The following is a 16,890-nucleotide window of genomic DNA, read 5'->3' as shown; positions in this document are numbered from 1 at the left end:
GGGGTATCCATCATGTTTGTGACAGAGTACCCGTCCGCTAAACTCCAAGTCAATTCTTAGTGCTCATATACGGATTATTGTCCCCAGTAATCATACTCCTATATTGTGCAATTCATCAAAACAATATGCTATGTTTAGTAAATATGCGAATAATCCAAGACCAAACCACCTAAAAAAGATGGCTATAGAAAGACAGCTTGTGGTTGAACACACTTTAAAATTCTACTGAAAGGGCCCGAAGCACTGTTAAATCCACCATCCACCCCACATCTTCACCACAGAGCCCAGCAGCAAAGTCCTTCTCACTTCAAACCATCAGTTTCCAACGGAAATAAAGACAACTAAGAGTCCACATTATCACAACCAGTTTATTTCTCAATTTAATTACACACTAGAAAGCAGTAACAAATATCAACACACATCTAGTATCAAAAGTTACAATAAAGGTGGCCCATTTCTGGACCCTCTTGGCAGATGACAAATGTGCCTACTCTTAGTACCTAAATGTCTGCATGTCCTTGAACACCGGCCATCGCGAGTCAAGCCAGTCACTGCCAAACCAGATATATCTGAAGGTAAAGTCAGGTTTGCTTTTTATAGGGCAGTAGGGTGGCAGTAGAACGACTTGCATCTTAGTCAGGTGTCTGGCCATATTCCAGCTCTCTTAGCCTCTCAGGCTAATCATGTCAACCTAAATGTTGCCCAATCAGCTGTTCTTCCCCCCTTAACCTCCCTCACAGGCCTTTTTCATCATGCAGACTCGGACACTGCCGGGGATATCCTAGATAGGTCTGGGCCTCCATATAATGATCTAGAAACTGTTTCGGTCACTGGCTTCCCCATTTCTGGGACTCCACATCCCCTACTCAATATCTGGTGTGATTCCAGCTGTCTCTAGTTCAGTCTATGCTATTACAGCAGCATCAGTCCCCTGTGTGCCACTGCCTTTTCAGAATTCCATTGTTAGAGAGACGAACTAAGAAACTGCTGCCAAAAAAAAAAAGCACTTTGCTATAGTTTACAAATCCTTTGAATTCACATACACATTCTTAGGGTAGGTCTCCCAGGCATTTTTCAGCGCAGCTAATTCTTCTTCTGAAATCTGGCATTTTAAGTGTTGTCTTCAGACACAGATAGACACCATTATGACAAAGTTACACCTTTTCAAGTAGCACCCCATGAATCCACTCTGTGCTCATGCTTCTTTTCCACCTGGATGTCACTCTCTGCCACCTGGACCTTGATGGGCTAAAGAATACTCTCTTATGCGGGGGGAGACTTCTGGGGGTCAACGTTTTCAGAAAGGTGCAGTTTTTGTCTGAGCGGTGAGTTAAGGACAATTTTAGAAAGACTGGTGCACTGATCATTCGTTCTGAACTCTTCCCCAAGTGGAGCAATGAAGCATGGGTGGCAAGACCTAGTCCTACCACATTAAGGCCCTTTATGTTATTACTTATTAAGAACAGGGCCCTCTGTGTAACTGCTGCTTATAAATTCGATCTGTTGTGTTATTGCTGCGTTAGAAGGGGCATGTCATGTTAAAACACAATGAAAAAAAGGTCTGCTGCCTTACTGATGAGTGACAATAAGGCCTGCTGCCCTAGTAAAGAATGAGAACAAGGTGTAATGTATCATGAAATGGGCTGGTCTGTGACAAAGAGTGAGTAATGGTGGAAAGATCACTATATGATTAGAGGAGAGTTTCTGGGAGATTGAGTACCCTCTTGACCACTGGGAATCTGGCATAGAGCGGTATTTAAAACATACTGTGAATTCAAGTAAAGACACATTTTAGGCACATCTGGATCATGCAAATACTAGGAATTATGGCGTATGGACACGTGGGGCTTTAACAGAAGAGTACTGCAAGCAAAACAAGTGCAAGGTAGAAGATGGCAGCATGCTCTTTTACAATCTCAGTTGTCAAACAAATGCAAAGTTATACTTGTTCGCTAATGCTGCTGGGCACCATCTGTAAAGATTAAGGCAGGGATGTGGTCACTAACGAGCTTCATCTGTGTACTACAGCTGGGCAGGCAAGCAAATTCATATAGGGATTATTCAGAGGTAGCTCTAAGACCCTAAGCACGAGAAGACCTACAGACACAAGAAATGCATTGTGAATTACATCATGTTTAATCAATATTAATTTACGTGATGTCTTTTTAGTGTGTTACATTGTGTTACCTCTGATATCCATTAGGCTGGTTATATTGTTCAACCCTGGTTTATTAGAATAAGAAGTATTTATGTATAATTGATTGTTGTTTTTCTTTTGTTCATACATTTTTTTTGACAATTAATTTTAAATTATGGGAAGAGAATAAATAATTTTGCCCTGAAGATGGTGGAAATATTACGTTCAACCCACCGAAACGCATTGATGATTGAGTTACAATCCATTTACACTGGACATTTGTATGACTAATGAATTTCTCAAACCCTCAGTGTTATAAATGGTGGATGTATATTTGTCTAAAGACAGATTTTTATTTGTCTTAAAGAACAATGTTTTGATTCCCACACCCCTATTATAAGATGGTGGTTATTGTGAGAAACCGTGTTGAGCCTTGCATACAGCTTTAAATGTATAACTCAATTGAAATTACTTTTTTGATGCATGGCACAGTAAAGTATCAGTAACAGTTAATTAGCTAATGGTGGTCGCTTACATGAGGCACTTTATTTAGATATATATATATATATATACCTACACTTTTTTTAAAAAATTACATTTCCCACACAATCTGTCTAGAAACAGGATTGATGTGAATGCTCCTGGTCACCACACCTAGTCAAAGATTCACACATAGGCATAGGGGGTGTCTCTAGACTGGCACTGTGACAGGACTCTCCCTCAACAGACACTATATATGCATGAAACGAAGCAAGACTGTGTACTCAACCAATCTTGAATGGGTGAAATTAAAGGTACTGAATCATAAACCAGAGAGTTGACATTGAAAGAAGATCATGGAGAAAGAAACAGAAGAGTGATAATGAAGGACAGACAAGAAAAGAGAAAATATTGACCATAAACGTTCCTAGCTTAAAGATGGACTTGAAATGTGTCATTTTAAAAGCTTTAAAAAAATCTGCAGGGGACAGAGTGTGTTCTGGGGCTCAAACCCATTTCTCAGTGTAGTGGAAAGGTCACTTAGTGCCTCTTTCACAGACTTGACACACGAGGTATGTCCCCTTCGGGCAGCCAGCACTTTTGTACATTGAAGGGTGGGGGCAAGAGCTGCAGTGCACAGGTGTTTGGACGGGCAGCGCTTTGGTGATGCAGTGCAGAATAAAAGTGAGCCACCTCTAAGCCTCTATTGCAGCAGTCCCGAGGGGCTTTGTCTACTAAGCCTGCATGGCCCATCCATCCATGGCACAAAGGTGATGAATGCTGTGTTTTCACTGCTTTCGTGTACATGCTCATAAGCTCTCTCTGCGTAAACACCCAAACATGCACCTTCCAGGGAACACAGGAGCAGTGGCTGCTACACCCGGCTTGCCCTTTGGTACCCCTCGTACTTTCCTTGATACCACTTGTTGGAAATTGCCCTTTTTTTAAGGGTTATCCCCAAACTTTTTGCCTTCTTCCCCCTATTTTTTCAGGTCTGTTTTTGCTGGTTTATTGTCTCTGTGCACTTTACCACTGCTAATCGGTGCTAAAGCACAAGTGCTACCTATAGAAATTGTACTGTTGATTGGTTAATCCATGATTGGTATATCTGATTTACTGGTAAGTCCCTAGTAAAGTGCACTAGAGGTGCCCAGGGCCTGTAAATCAAATGCTATTAGTGGGCCTGCAGCATTGGTTGTTTCACCAACATTAGCCCTGTAACCATGTCTGTGTGTGCAGTTTTAAACTGCCAATTCGACTTGGCAAGTGTACCCACTTGCCAGGCCTAAACGTTCCCTTTTACTACATGTCAGGCATCCCTAGGGTAAGCCCTAGGTAGCCCCAGGGGCAGGGTGTAGTGTATGTTTAAGGTTGGACATATACTAGTGTGTTTTATATGTCTTAACAGTGAAATACTGCAAGGCCTATCTCTCTCACAGGTTAACATGGGGGCTGCCTTTAAATATCCTTGAAGCGCAAATTCCTCGAGAGCAGATAAAAATGTGGAGTTTATGGTCTCTGAACTCACAATGTAAAAATACATCTTTTATTGAAGTTGTTTTTTAAATTGTCTGTTTGAAAATACCACTTTTAGAAAGTAGGCATTTTCTTGCTTAAACCATTCTGTGATTCTGCCTGTTTGTGGATTCCCTGACTGGGTCAGTTTGACAGTTGGGCTGTTCACACCTCTTCTCTAGACAGTGACACAAAAGGGTGTAGCCCGCATATCCTAATGAGCCATCTGAGTTAGAGGGGAGGGAGGAGTGGTTGTTCTCACCTGAAAGGACTGTGCCTGCCCTCACACAATGCAGTCTCCGACCCCCTGGTGTGTGTCTGGGGTCTGGCCTGTACAAGGAAGAATCTTGCAAACATTTGCAACTTTGCTGTAAAAGTTTGCCAACTGCAAAAGCAGAACAGGGTATAAGAAGAAGACCTAAAACCCTGACCTTTAGAATATTTCTGGAATCAAGAGGAACCTCTGCCAAGGAGAAAAGCTGAAGAGCTGGAGGAGGAGTACTGTCCTTTTGCTGTGTTGCTTTGCTGGACTGGCCTGCAGTTGCTGTTTCTGCCTTAGAAGAGTGCAAAGGATGAACTTTGATGTGTGTACTGCTTGAGAAAGTTCTCCAAGGGCTTGGTGTAGAGCTTGCCTCCTGTTGAAAGTCTCAGGGACACAAAAGACTTCAGTTTCCTCGACCTGCAGCACTGGGAACTGTGTGCTTTGTGCTGCTCAAGAGGAGAACCCACTGTGATGCCACTAACAATGCCAGTGGCCTGCACCATGGCCTGCCAACGCCGCATGGAGTCGCACTGCCCCGCGACCATGGTTGCACCGTCGCCGTCATCAGAAGACTTCACCAAGCCGCTGCTCGCAACGCGACCTGTGGTCCCCGCACTCCGGCATCGCCTGCTTACACTGCGGCCTGGGCCACCCCGACGACGACGCTCCTGCTGACACCGGCTCCGCTGCCTGAACCGTGGCCTGTGGACACCTCTTGTGAGGAGTACGAAGCACCGTCCTACGCCGCACCGCAGGCCCGGTCCACCGATGCCAGCACCATTGACTCCAGTGTCTTCACCAGGCACCCCTGCCTGCACCGTAGCCTGTGGAAACTGCTCTTGACGGTCACGAAGCACCGTCCCGCACCACTAGCTTAGGCCTACCGACGACAGCACTTCCGCAATGACAACGCCGCTGCCTGCACTGTGGACACCGTCCCCCTTCACACCGCAGCCCAGGTCTCACCGATGCTGCTGGACGCCGTCACTGAGCTGCTGCCTGCACCGTGACCTGTGGGCACCGCACGTCGCATCGTCCCTCTTTGCACTGCAGCCTCGACGCCATCCATGCCAGCGCTCCTGACTTCATCAGCCTGGAGTTCGATCTGCAATGCATGTGATTTCAAGGGCCTGACAACTCCTGCACTGATTTTGGAACCAACATCGCGACGTCAGCGATGCCGGTCTCCGGAGCTCAAAGCGAGGATCACGATGCCCTACAAATCCAAGGTACTGTTTGCAGGTCTTCCAGACACCATAGCTGGCACCGCAGCCAGCCTGAACTGTTAGTTTTGTTGATCACGACGCTGTGATAGCCCCAGGTGGAGCTATTGACTTCAAGGAACTGTTTTTTTGAGTAAATCTTGCAGAATTCATATTTTTATTACTGTATGTTGGATTCTTATCGTATTTGGTCTTGTTTTAAATAGATAAATATTGGCTATTTTTTCCAAAACTGGTGTGGTGTCCTTTTGTAGTGTTTCACTGTGTTACTATGTGTTATGTGCAGATGCTTTACACATTGCTTCTGAGATAAGCCTGACTGCTTGTGCCAAGCTACCAAGGGGGTGAGCAGGGGTTATCTGAGCGGGTATCTCCCTTATCCTGACTAGAGTGAGGGTCCCTACTTGGACAGAGTGCAAACCGACTGCCAGCTAAAGACCCCATTTCTAACACCCCTAGTTCAGGGGTCATGATGGCAGATGCAGGAACTCTTTCGTGTAAGAAGTTTCAACTCATTGCCTTTCTCCAATGCCTCATCATCAAACTTGGGGGTAAGAGCGGGACAACGGGTCAAATCTGCAATGTAATCAGGTGCACTTGTCACTGGAATGGTCACTTTTACTGCCCTGTCATTTTGGCGAATAAACATGGAGGACCGACTGTTCCACTTCTCTTGCTTTGACTCCTCGCATCTCTCCAGTCTCCTTTTCAGAGGCAAGTGTCTCTTTGCTCTATTCAGTGTTCACAGATAACAATTACGACCCCATAAGAAACAAAAAAGAAATAATACTTTACTGTAACACAAGTTCCATTTTATTGCTGTATTTATTAAAATCATAAACACTGAATAGTTCTGACGGCAAGGATCCCACACCTAGGCAAGACTAGCAGTGTTTATGAATATTAATCAAGATGCCATGACGGAGGACACTTACTTACCTGACCCATCAATCATGCATCATGGGGTACGTTCATTAAACTCAAACACTCCCTCCGCCCCCAGATGAGTCAACAGAATGGAAGCTGAGTTCTATTCTAAATACTAGGTCCTTCATAAGATGACTGGGAAGGACCTGCCACTATGCCTCATTCTGGGACTCTGGTCCACCCGATTGCCTTACCAAGTCAAGACTGTGTGCCTTGTATGTGAGGCTGTATGCCTGGTCAAAACGTTTTCTTTCATTATTTTAATGTTCAAGGAGTTCAACGAAAAGGGTTTAGTTAAAAAGCCTGCAATTAAACCGATGTTTTATTTCCTAATGGGTTTTATATTTTTCCCTGTATCATTTCATGAAAATAAATAGGGCCTTTAGACAGGCTCTGTGTGTTCTGGTCTAGCATTCTGCACATAGGCGAAGCTTGCCAGTGTTTATACATTTAATGAGGATCCCCATGATGGAAGACGCGACATGCAGTCATAATGATGGGTGGAAAGAAGTCCCCTATTATTGGGTGAGAAAAGGACCAGCATTGCTGCCACTGGGTGAGAACGAGGCCCACCATGTTACTCCTGAGTGGGAGTTAGCTTTGCCGTTCATTAATTTGTGAGAACATGGTCTGCCAGGTAGAAGTGGGCGAGGACTTGGGCCAGCCTATTACTAATGAGCGAGAATGAGGCCAGTTATCCGATCCCTGGGTGCGTGTAGTGCCTGTCGTGGTTAGGGTTAGCAAGAATAGGGCCTATCGTGAGACCGCCTGTCAAAAAGAAGTCTTCCCCTACACCACTCAATAAGAAACAGGCATGTCATGATACAAGTCCCTTAAAACGGGGAAGCCTCGTCATTGCTGTCTAAGAGTGGGGTCTGTTGTGTTATGAGTGGGTGTTAACTCTGCATGCCATGTTATGGTAATTCCGTTCTCAAGGTCACAGCTGGATGAGAACGAGGCCTGTGTTACTAACGGGTAGAACTAAGGGCCATTGTGCCATTGGGTGAAAATGTAATCTACTAGGCTACCTCTGGGTGATAATATAATCGGCAATACTAGTTTTCGGAGAGAACGTACCCTGGCATATTTCTGCTGGGTGAGAATGTAACCTGTTATGCCACCACTGGCTAAGAACAAGGCCTGCCACATTCTGAAAACAGCTTGCATTATACATGATGAAAGGATACATGGAACTGCTCAGCTCCTCCAACTGGAAAAAAAAGAAAACAAAATGCAATTTAGAGAGTTAAAGTCAGTAACATTAGTTCAGGTTCTTGCTCCATATGGCAGATATCCACGTGCACCAGAACTTCCTGAGCCCCCCACCCTACGGCACCCCTGCCCCCCCCCCCCCCCCACGCCCCCCCCCCCCCCCCCCACGCCCCCCCCCTTTGTGGAGCTGCACCTGTGATGCTGTGGCTGTAGGAATGCTTGGTCGGGTTCGGTTTCAGACGGGAAGGGAATGTGGCCCACTTACCAAGTTGTCAGCTGCTGAAGCAGAAAACCCTGGACCTAATCCCCGCTCTCCCATTGAACAAATTGAATAGGTTTGGAAAAATGACGTACCAGTGCCTTGGTTTTAGATCCTTCGGCATTAGAAAGAAGCTGCTTATTAAACGCTACGTAAATATGTGCCTACTTACATTGGTCAGCAGCTGCTCCAGGTTCTGGTCGGCCACTGGCTTTTTCTGCTCCTCACTGACTTCCTCCACACAGATGTCTAGACTGAAGTGCAGCCGCGCCAGCTTCTCCTGCATCTCGCGCACGTGCTCCAGTTGCTCGAAAGAGCAGACCTTCCCTGCAGGCACGAGAACGAGCAACGTGAGTACACGGGTTTAAGAGAGTGTTGATAAGAGCCCTTCCACACCACAAGATTAAATTATGCCGTGACAGAAACATTCAGAGATGGCCTCTGCTAATTGCACCCCGGGCAAGGGCGGAGAGAAATTTGGCGGACAGTGAATTAAACGAGGCAGCAAGGGGTCTCTTTTGTGTTTCACCAGTAAGTACCTGGAAGAACAGAGACTGGCCTTTTACACAAACATCCCTGGGACCTACCCCAGCTCATCGAAATTAGCGTTATTTTTGCTGCCTTAAGAAGATGATGGTTGTGTTGATGTGTGTCAGCAGGAGTCAGAGGGTGAAGGAAGAGCCAGGAAGGGGGCTACACGGGTGTTAAAACATCGCCAGTGGTATGATAATGAAGGACTAAATCCAGTTTAACCTGGTCAAGTAGACAGACATTAACAGGCAGGGACACAGACACAGCTAGAGCAACACAGCTAGAGCAAAATGAGAAGAGCGCTGCTGCTGGCATAACCTTAATGAACACAGAATATTGGGTGCCTGGGCCCAGCTCGACCATGCTGAAGGCTGGCCCTGGAGACATTCACCTGTCAACAGGTTGCCATGAGGATGGGAGGCCCAGGGGCACAGCTTGGTCAGTAAGACTGGGAGGCGTGAGCTTCAAATTTCTCAACAGTTACGCTGGCATATCATGGTAAACTACATTATATGAGAAGCATAGCATAGGCAGGTTTAAGGGGGAAGTGGAAAGGGAGAGCAACTTCAAAATAGAGGGGGATGGAGAGTGTGCGTGTTTTTGTGAGTGTGCATGTAAAAATCCTAGGTGAAATCCGATAGGCACTTCACCATACCCGATTGAAAGCACCTGTACCCAACTATGTACTAGAGAATCCATTTATTAGGGGACGAAAACCCCAAAACCCTCCCTCCCTCCCTCCCCCCAAGTTATGCCCCTGGTCCAGAGGCCGGCTGTCACCAGACAGCGTGACAATTGGGCTTAAAGACAGGGCAACAGTCTTTCACCACTAATAGCAAAATAGCAAAAACAGAACCCAGTGTAAGTGTGAGGAAGACCCAGACCAGCCAGTAAGACCCATGTTTTCCAAAGATATATCAAACACAAGCACACATCTTTCACTGCTATCACCACCACCGGTGTGATCAGATACGCTATACATACATCTGCTATTGGTGTGATTAAGTAGCTCTGTGGGCTGTCTGAAAAGTGATTTTGCACAGAGTTCTGTAATTTTTTTGCACACTTGTGGTTCGGTGATCGTGAAAACTCCATTCGTCTGTGAGAGGACCAAAGGGTGGGCTGTGCTCTGTCTTAGCTACCCTATAGTGTTCTTTCCATTTACAGTCAGTATGATTGTGTTTGAGAGTGCCAGAGATAAGCCAAGGGACTTTATTGCTTGGCTTGTTTTGCTAGGGTTTTTTTTTTTTTTTGATAATCCATTTTTATTAGTTTTATATACAACGGCTTAACAGCCCAATAGGTCACTGGTGCAATAAGCACAGGTAAAGTAATCCACCATGTAGATCTAACGCATGACACACTAATGCGCACACAAGAACCACCGCCCCACTCATCAGATTGCACACACACCCCTATGGTAAAACTAGGTTTCTTGCCCCATCCCAACTCCCCCACACCTTTGTGTATTTGGCTGGGCACCCTTGTGCTTCATAGACCACCTTCTCCTGCTGAGCACACCAGTACACCCCACAATGCCACTTTACAATCGCGGGAGCAGCCTCGGCCTTCCAGTTTGCTGCAATGCATCTTTTAGCCACCAAGCAGGCCACCCCACGAATGTCCGATGTGCTCTGCTGGAACCCACCCCGTCAAGCACCCCTAGGAGAACTAATAGTGGAGCCACTTTGACTTCCACCTGTATAACTCTCGAAATCTCTCCGAGCTTTGCCCTCCAATAACAGGTTATATGGGGACAAGTCCATACCATATGAAAGAAGTCTGCGTTGGGGCTTGCAGAACGAGGACAATCCGCCGGGTGCCATAGGACCACTCTATGTAACTTGTGAGGTGTGAGGTATGCCGTGTGAAGAAAGTATGTCTGCACCACTCGGAGTCGGGAGGTCGTAATTAGAGACTGTGGGGCCATCAACACCTCCCTCCAGTCTCCATCGTCGATCGGGCCCACCCACTGCTCCCATCGCTCTCGGAGCTTGTCAAGTGTTTGGGTGGTGTTACTAACTAATGAGCGGTAGATGCGTGACACTCCTCTACCCAGGGCACCCATCATAATTTTGGTCTCTACGGGGCTGAATTCCGGGAGTTCTGTCCCTGTCTGAATATGTGCCTGCAATACGTGCCTGAGCTGCATTTACTTGTGAAATTAGGACTTAAGAAGCTCAAATTGCTCCTGTAGCTCCTGACATGATCTCATGTGGGAGCCAGTCCAAACATCACCCAGCTGGGAGATACCTATAAGGTCCCATTTATGGAACCCCTGAAGCGCTGAGACCTCCCCCAGCCACAGTCCCTGCCACAGCGTCTGCTGGGTGAGGCGGCGCCACCATCCCGTTGTTCGCTGTGCAGCCCTCCACCCCGCCAACACCACTGAGTCACTTCCGGAACATTACACCGCAGGGCGTCACCGTACAACCTCTCAAGTAAGCCAGAGAAGCCCATCGTCAAGAGTTCTAACTGATACGCCGGGATCCGACCAGCCCCCTCCCAACCAGTCGTGGATGACCAATAAATGCAGAGCTAAGTAGTATAGATAGAGGTTGGACATTCCGATACCCCTTAATAAACATCCCCTTAACAGGTACGGAGCGCTAGCAGGGGATGCGAACCATGCCGTAAGAACCGCCGCGCCACCGCCTCCATCTCACTAAACCACTTCCTAGGAATATGGTACGGAAAATTTTGAAGCACATAGAGGAGCCGAGGAAGCACCATCATTTTATATAGCGCAATTCAGCCCAGAATGTTGAGGGGGGCGACCGCCAGCGCTGGAGGTCCTCCTTGACTCTCCGAGTCAAGGGTGCCACATTGTGGGACCAGGCCAACTCAGGCAAGAGTGCTACATGCATCCCAAGGTACCGGAAGCTATTACGGCTGAGGGGGATATTCGGCTGCCAATCGTAGCTATCCCTGGCCGGGCTCAGCCTACTACCAGACCTGACAACCCTGCGAACAGGCCTAAGAGCTGCAACACCTGAGTCCTGCTGCTAGCTGGATTTGCCAAGAACACCAGTACGTCATCTGCGTACAGCGCAAAGCGATCTTCCTGCCCAGTGGGCCAGGCCCACCCATCAATTAAAGGATCCTCCCTTACTAGCCTCGCCAACAACTCCATTGCAGGTGCAAATAAAAGCAGAGAGAAAGGGCAGCCCTGACGAGTCCCCCTTCAGATCGGGAACGAATCCGACACCACCCCGTTCACCTGCACTCGTGTTGTAGGGTTAGAGTAGAGGAGCTTCACCAACGCCCGAAATCGCAGGCCAAACCCGGCCCTCTCCAGCACCCCCCGGAGATAGGACCAGTCCAACGTATCGAATGCCTTCTCGAAATCCACGAGAAGGAGTGCCAGTGGGGGGGCCAAGAGGGCCCGGTTAGCCAGAGCCACGTGCAGTCGTCTGATACAGTGCCTAGTACTCCTATTTGGCATAAAACCACACTGGTCCGAATGTATTAGTGAGGGCAACACGTTTCTCAACCTGACCACCAGAACTGTGGAAAAAATCTTAATCTCTGTGTTAAGGAGTGAGATGAGTCGATACTCCGAGCAGCTCCGCGATGGAGGCTTTGCCTGGGGAATTACTACAATAGTTGCTTGGTTGAGCCCCGGCGGGAACCCCCCGGTCTTCTCTGCCTCCTCAAACATGGCTAGCAAGTGAGGGGCAAGCACATCTCAAAACTTACTGTAAGGAAATGGCTCCCTGTTGCAATTACCCCCCCACCTTTTGCCGGATACTGATGCTGACTTGACTGAGAAGAGTGCTGAGACCCTGCTAACAAAGCTCCCAGCACCAGTGTTCTTTCACCTAAAATGTACCATTGTTTCCACAATTGGCACACCTCTGGCACACAGATAAGTCCCTTGTAAAAGATACCAGTGGTACCAAGGGCCCTGTGACCAGGGAAGGTCCCTAAGAGCTGCAGCATATGTTGTGCCACCTAACACATGCACACTGCCATTGTAGATTGTGTGTGTTGGTAGGGAGAAAAAGGCAAAGTCGACATGGCATCCCTGTAGGAAGTTGGCTCTGTATGTGCTATTTCAAAGTAAGGAATAGCATGCACAGAGTCCAAGGGTTCCCCTTAGAGGTAAAATAGTGGTAAAAATAGATAATACTAATGCTCTATTTTGTGGTAGTGTGGTCGAGCAGTAGGCTTATCCAAGGAGTAGTGTTAAGCATTTGTTGTACATACACATAGACAATAAATGAGGTACACACACTCAGAGACAAATCCAGCCAATAGGTTTTTATATAGAAAAATATCTTTTCTTAGTTTATTTTAAGAACCACAGGTTCAAATTCTACATGTAATATCTCATTCGAAAGGTATTGCAGGTAAGTACTTTAGGAACTTCAAATCATCAAAATTGCATGTATACTTTTCAAGTTATTCACAAATAGCTGTTTTAAAAGTGGACACTTAGTGCAATTTTCACAGTTCCTAGGGGAGGTAAGTATTTGTTAGGTTAACCAGGTAAGTAAGACACTTACAGGGCTTAGTTCTTGGTCCAAGGTAGCCCACCGTTGGGGGTTCAGAGCAACCCCAAAGTCACCACACCAGCAGCTCAGGGCCGGCCAGGTGCAGAGTTCAAAGTGGTGCCCAAAACACATAGGCTAGAATGGAGAGAAGGGGGTGCCCCGGTTCCGGTCTGCTTGCAGGTAAGTACCCGCGTCTTCGGAGGGCAGACCAGGGGGGTTTTGTAGGGCACCGGGGGGGACACAAGTCCACACAGAAATTTCACCCTAAGCAGCGCGGGGGCGGCCGGGTGCAGTGTAGAAACAAGCGTCGGGTTTGTAATGGAAGTCAATGGGAGATCTAGGGATCTCTTCAGCGCTGCAGGCAGGCAAGGGGGGGGTTCCTCGGGGAAACCTCCACTTGGGCAAGGGAGAGGGACTCCTGGGGGTCACTCCTCCAGTGAAAGTCCGGTCCTTCAGGTCCTGGGGGCTGCGGGTGCAGGGTCTCTCCCAGGTGTCGGGACTTTGGTTTCAAAGAGTCGCGGTCAGGGGAAGCCTCGGGATTCCCTCTGCAGGCGGCGCTGTGGGGGCTCAGGGGGGACAGGTTTTTGTACTCACAGTCTTAGAGTAGTCCTGGGGTCCCTCCTGAGGTGTTGGATCGCCACCAACCGAGTCGGGGTCGCCGGGTGCAGTGTTGCAAGTCTCACGCCTTTTGCGGGGAGCTTGCAGGGTTCTTTAAAGCTGCTGGAAACAAAGTTGCAACTTTTCTTTGGAGCAGGTCCGCTGTCCTCGGGAGTTTCTTGTCTTTTCGAAGCAGGGGCAGTCCTCAGAGGATGTCGAGGTCGCTGGTCCCTTTGGAAGGCGTCGCTGGAGCAGGATCTTTGGAAGGCAGGAGACAGGCCGGTGAGTTTCTGGAGCCAAGGCAGTTGTCGTCTTCTGGTCTTCCTCTGCAGGGGTTTTTCAGCTAGGCAGTCCTTCTTCTTGTAGTTGCAGGAATCTAATTTTCTAGGGTTCAGGGTAGCCCTTAAATACTAAATTTAAGGGCGTGTTTAGGTCTGGGGGGTTAGTAGCCAATGGCTACTAGCCCTGAGGGTGGGTACACCCTCTTTGTGCCCCCTCCCAAGGGGAGGGGGTCACAATCCTAACCCTATTGGGGGAATCCTCCATCTGCAAGATGGAGGATTTCTAAAAGTCAGAGTCACCTCAGCTCAGGACACCTTAGGGGCTGTCCTGACTGGCCAGTGACTCCTCCTTGTTGCTTTCTTTGTTCCCTCCAGCCTTGCCGCCAAAAGTGGGGGCCGTGGCCGGAGGGGGCGGGCAACTCCACTAAGCTGGAGTGCCCTGCTGGGCTGTGACAAAGGGGTGAGCCTTTGAGGCTCACCGCCAGGTGTTACAGCTCCTGCCTGGGGGAGGTGTTAGCATCTCCACCCAGTGCAGGCTTTGTTACTGGCCTCAGAGTGACAAAGGCACTCTCCCCATGGGGCCAGCAACATGTCTCTAGTGTGGCAGGCTGCTGGAACCAGTCAGCCTACACAGATAGTCGGATAGGTTTCAGGGGGCACCTCTAAGGTGCCCTCTGGGGTGTATTTTACAATAAAATGTACACTGGCATCAGTGTGCATTTATTGTGCTGAGAAGTTTGATACCAAACTTCCCAGTTTTCAGTGTAGCCATTATGGTGCTGTGGAGTTCGTGTTTGACAGACTCCCAGACCATATACTCTTATGGCTACCCTGCACTTACAATGTCTAAGGTTTTGTTTAGACACTGTAGGGGTACCATGCTCATGCACTGGTACCCTCACCTATGGTATAGTGCACCCTGCCTTAGGGCTGTAAGGCCTGCTAGAGGGGTGTCTTACCTATACTGCATAGGCAGTGAGAGGCTGGCATGGCACCCTGAGGGGAGTGCCATGTCGACTTACTCGTTTTGTCCTCACTAGCACACACAAGCTGGCAAGCAGTGTGTCTGTGCTGAGTGAGAGGTCTCCAGGGTGGCATAAGACATGCTGCAGCCCTTAGAGACCTTCCTTGGTATCAGGGCCCTTGGTACTAGAAGTACCAGTTACAAGGGACTTATCTGGATGCCAGGGTCTGCCAATTGTGGATACAAAAGTACAGGTTAGGGAAAGAACACTGGTGCTGGGGCCTGGTTAGCAGGCCTCAGCACACTTTCAATTGTAAACATAGCATCAGCAAAGGCAAAAAGTCAGGGGGCAACCATGCCAAGGAGGCATTTCCTTACAATCCCCCTCAGGATGCCATGCACACAAAATACTGCCTGTGGCATAGGTACGTCACCCCTCTAGCAGGCCTTACAGCCCTAAGGCAGGGTGCACTATACCACAGGTGAGGGCATAGCTGCATGAGCCATATGCACCTACAGTGTCTATGTCTATTCTTAGACATTGTAAGTACAGTTGTGGCCAATTAAGTATATGGTCTGGGAGTTTGTCAAAAACAAACTCCACAGCTCCATAATGGCTACACTGAATACTGGTAAGTTTGGTATCAAACTTCTCAGAATAATAAACCCACACTGATGCCAGTGTTGGATTTATTAAAAAATGCACACAGGGGGCATCTTAGCGATGACTTTGTATTTTACCCAGTTGTTCAGTGCAGGACTGACTGGTCTGTGCCAGCCTGCTGCTGATAGACTAGTTTCTGACCCCATGTGGTGAGGGCCTTTGTGCTCTCTGAGGACAGAAACAAAAGCCTGCTCTGGGTGGAGGTGCTTCACACCTCCCCCTGCAGGAACTGTAACACCTAGCAGTGAGCCTCAAAGGCTCAGGCTTCGTGTTACAATGCCCAAGGGCACTCCAGCTAGTGGAGATGCCCGCCCCCTGGACACAGCCCCCACTTTTGGCTGCAAGTCCAGGGGAGATAATGAGAAAAACAGGGAGGAGTCGCCCACCAGTCAGGACAGCCACTAAGGTGTCCTGAGCTGAGGTGACCCCTGCCTTTAGAAATCCTCCATCTTGATTTTGGAGGATTCCCCCAATAGGAATAGGGATGTGCCCCCCTCCCCTCAGGGAGGAGGCACAGAGAGGGTGTAGCCACCCTCAAGGACAGTAGCCATTGGCTACTGCCCTCCCAGACCTAAACACACCCCTAAATTCAGTATTTAGGGGCTCTCCAGAACCTAGGAAATCAGATTCCTGCAACCTGAAGACGAAGAAGGACTGCTGACCTGAAAGCCCTGCAGAGAAGACGGAGACACCAACTGCTTTGGCCCCAGCCCTACCGGCCTGTCTCCCCACTTCAAGAAAAACTGCAACAGCGACGCGTCCCCCAGGGTCCAGTGACCTCTGAAGCTTCAGAGGACTACCCTGCATCTAAAAGGACCAAGAACTCCCGAAGACAGCAGCTTGCTCCAAAGAAGATACAATTTTGCAACAAAGAAACAACTTTTAAAGGACGGCACGTTTCCCGCCGGAAGCGTGCGACTTTCCACTCTGCACCTGACGCCCCCGGCTTGACCTGCGGGAGAAACAACACTACAGGGAGGACTCCCCGGCGACTGCGAGCCCGTGAGTAGCCAGAGTTGACCCCCCTGAGCCCCCACAGCGACGCCTGCAAAGGGAATCCAGAGGCTCCCCCTGACCGCGACTGCCTGCTTCTAAGAACCCGACGCCTGGTAGGGACACTGCACCCGCAGCCCCCAGGACCTGAAGGATCCGACCTTCAGTGCAGGAGCGATCCCCAGGTGGCCCTCTCCCTTGCCCAGGTGGTGGCTACCCCGAGGAGCCCCCCTCCTTGCCTGCCTGCTTCGCTGAAGAGACCCCTGGGTCTCCCATTGAATCCAATTGCAAACCCGATGCTTGTTTGCACTCTGCACCCGGCCGCTGAGGGTGTACTTTTTGTGCTGAC

The 16,890-nt window shown here is 48.7% G+C and overlaps 1 protein-coding gene across 4 annotated transcripts in view; it reads right to left on the bottom strand.

The window, feature by feature from the left end:
• Nucleotides 1–354: 354 nt before the first annotated feature.
• Nucleotides 355–16,890, bottom strand: part of CCDC28B (coiled-coil domain containing 28B) — a 41,779-nt gene continuing 25,243 nt past the window's right edge. For all 4 annotated transcript variants that reach the window (XM_069223346.1, XM_069223343.1, XM_069223344.1 and 1 more), the window contains 3 exons: nucleotides 8,188–8,342; nucleotides 7,732–7,754; nucleotides 355–1,318 (listed from right to left, as the gene is read on the bottom strand). In XM_069223346.1, the coding sequence (XP_069079447.1) occupies nucleotides 1,264–1,318; nucleotides 7,732–7,754; nucleotides 8,188–8,342 (233 nt within the window). In that variant the 3' untranslated portion in view covers nucleotides 355–1,263. The remainder of the gene's footprint in view (nucleotides 1,319–7,731; nucleotides 7,755–8,187; nucleotides 8,343–16,890) is intronic.

The sequence above is a fragment of the Pleurodeles waltl genome, chromosome 3_1 (assembly GCF_031143425.1).
Source record: "Pleurodeles waltl isolate 20211129_DDA chromosome 3_1, aPleWal1.hap1.20221129, whole genome shotgun sequence".
NCBI lineage: Eukaryota > Metazoa > Chordata > Amphibia > Caudata > Salamandridae > Pleurodeles > Pleurodeles waltl.
The sequence above is the reverse complement of the archived record's forward strand: the minus strand, read 5'-3'. Positions and strand labels throughout refer to the sequence as shown.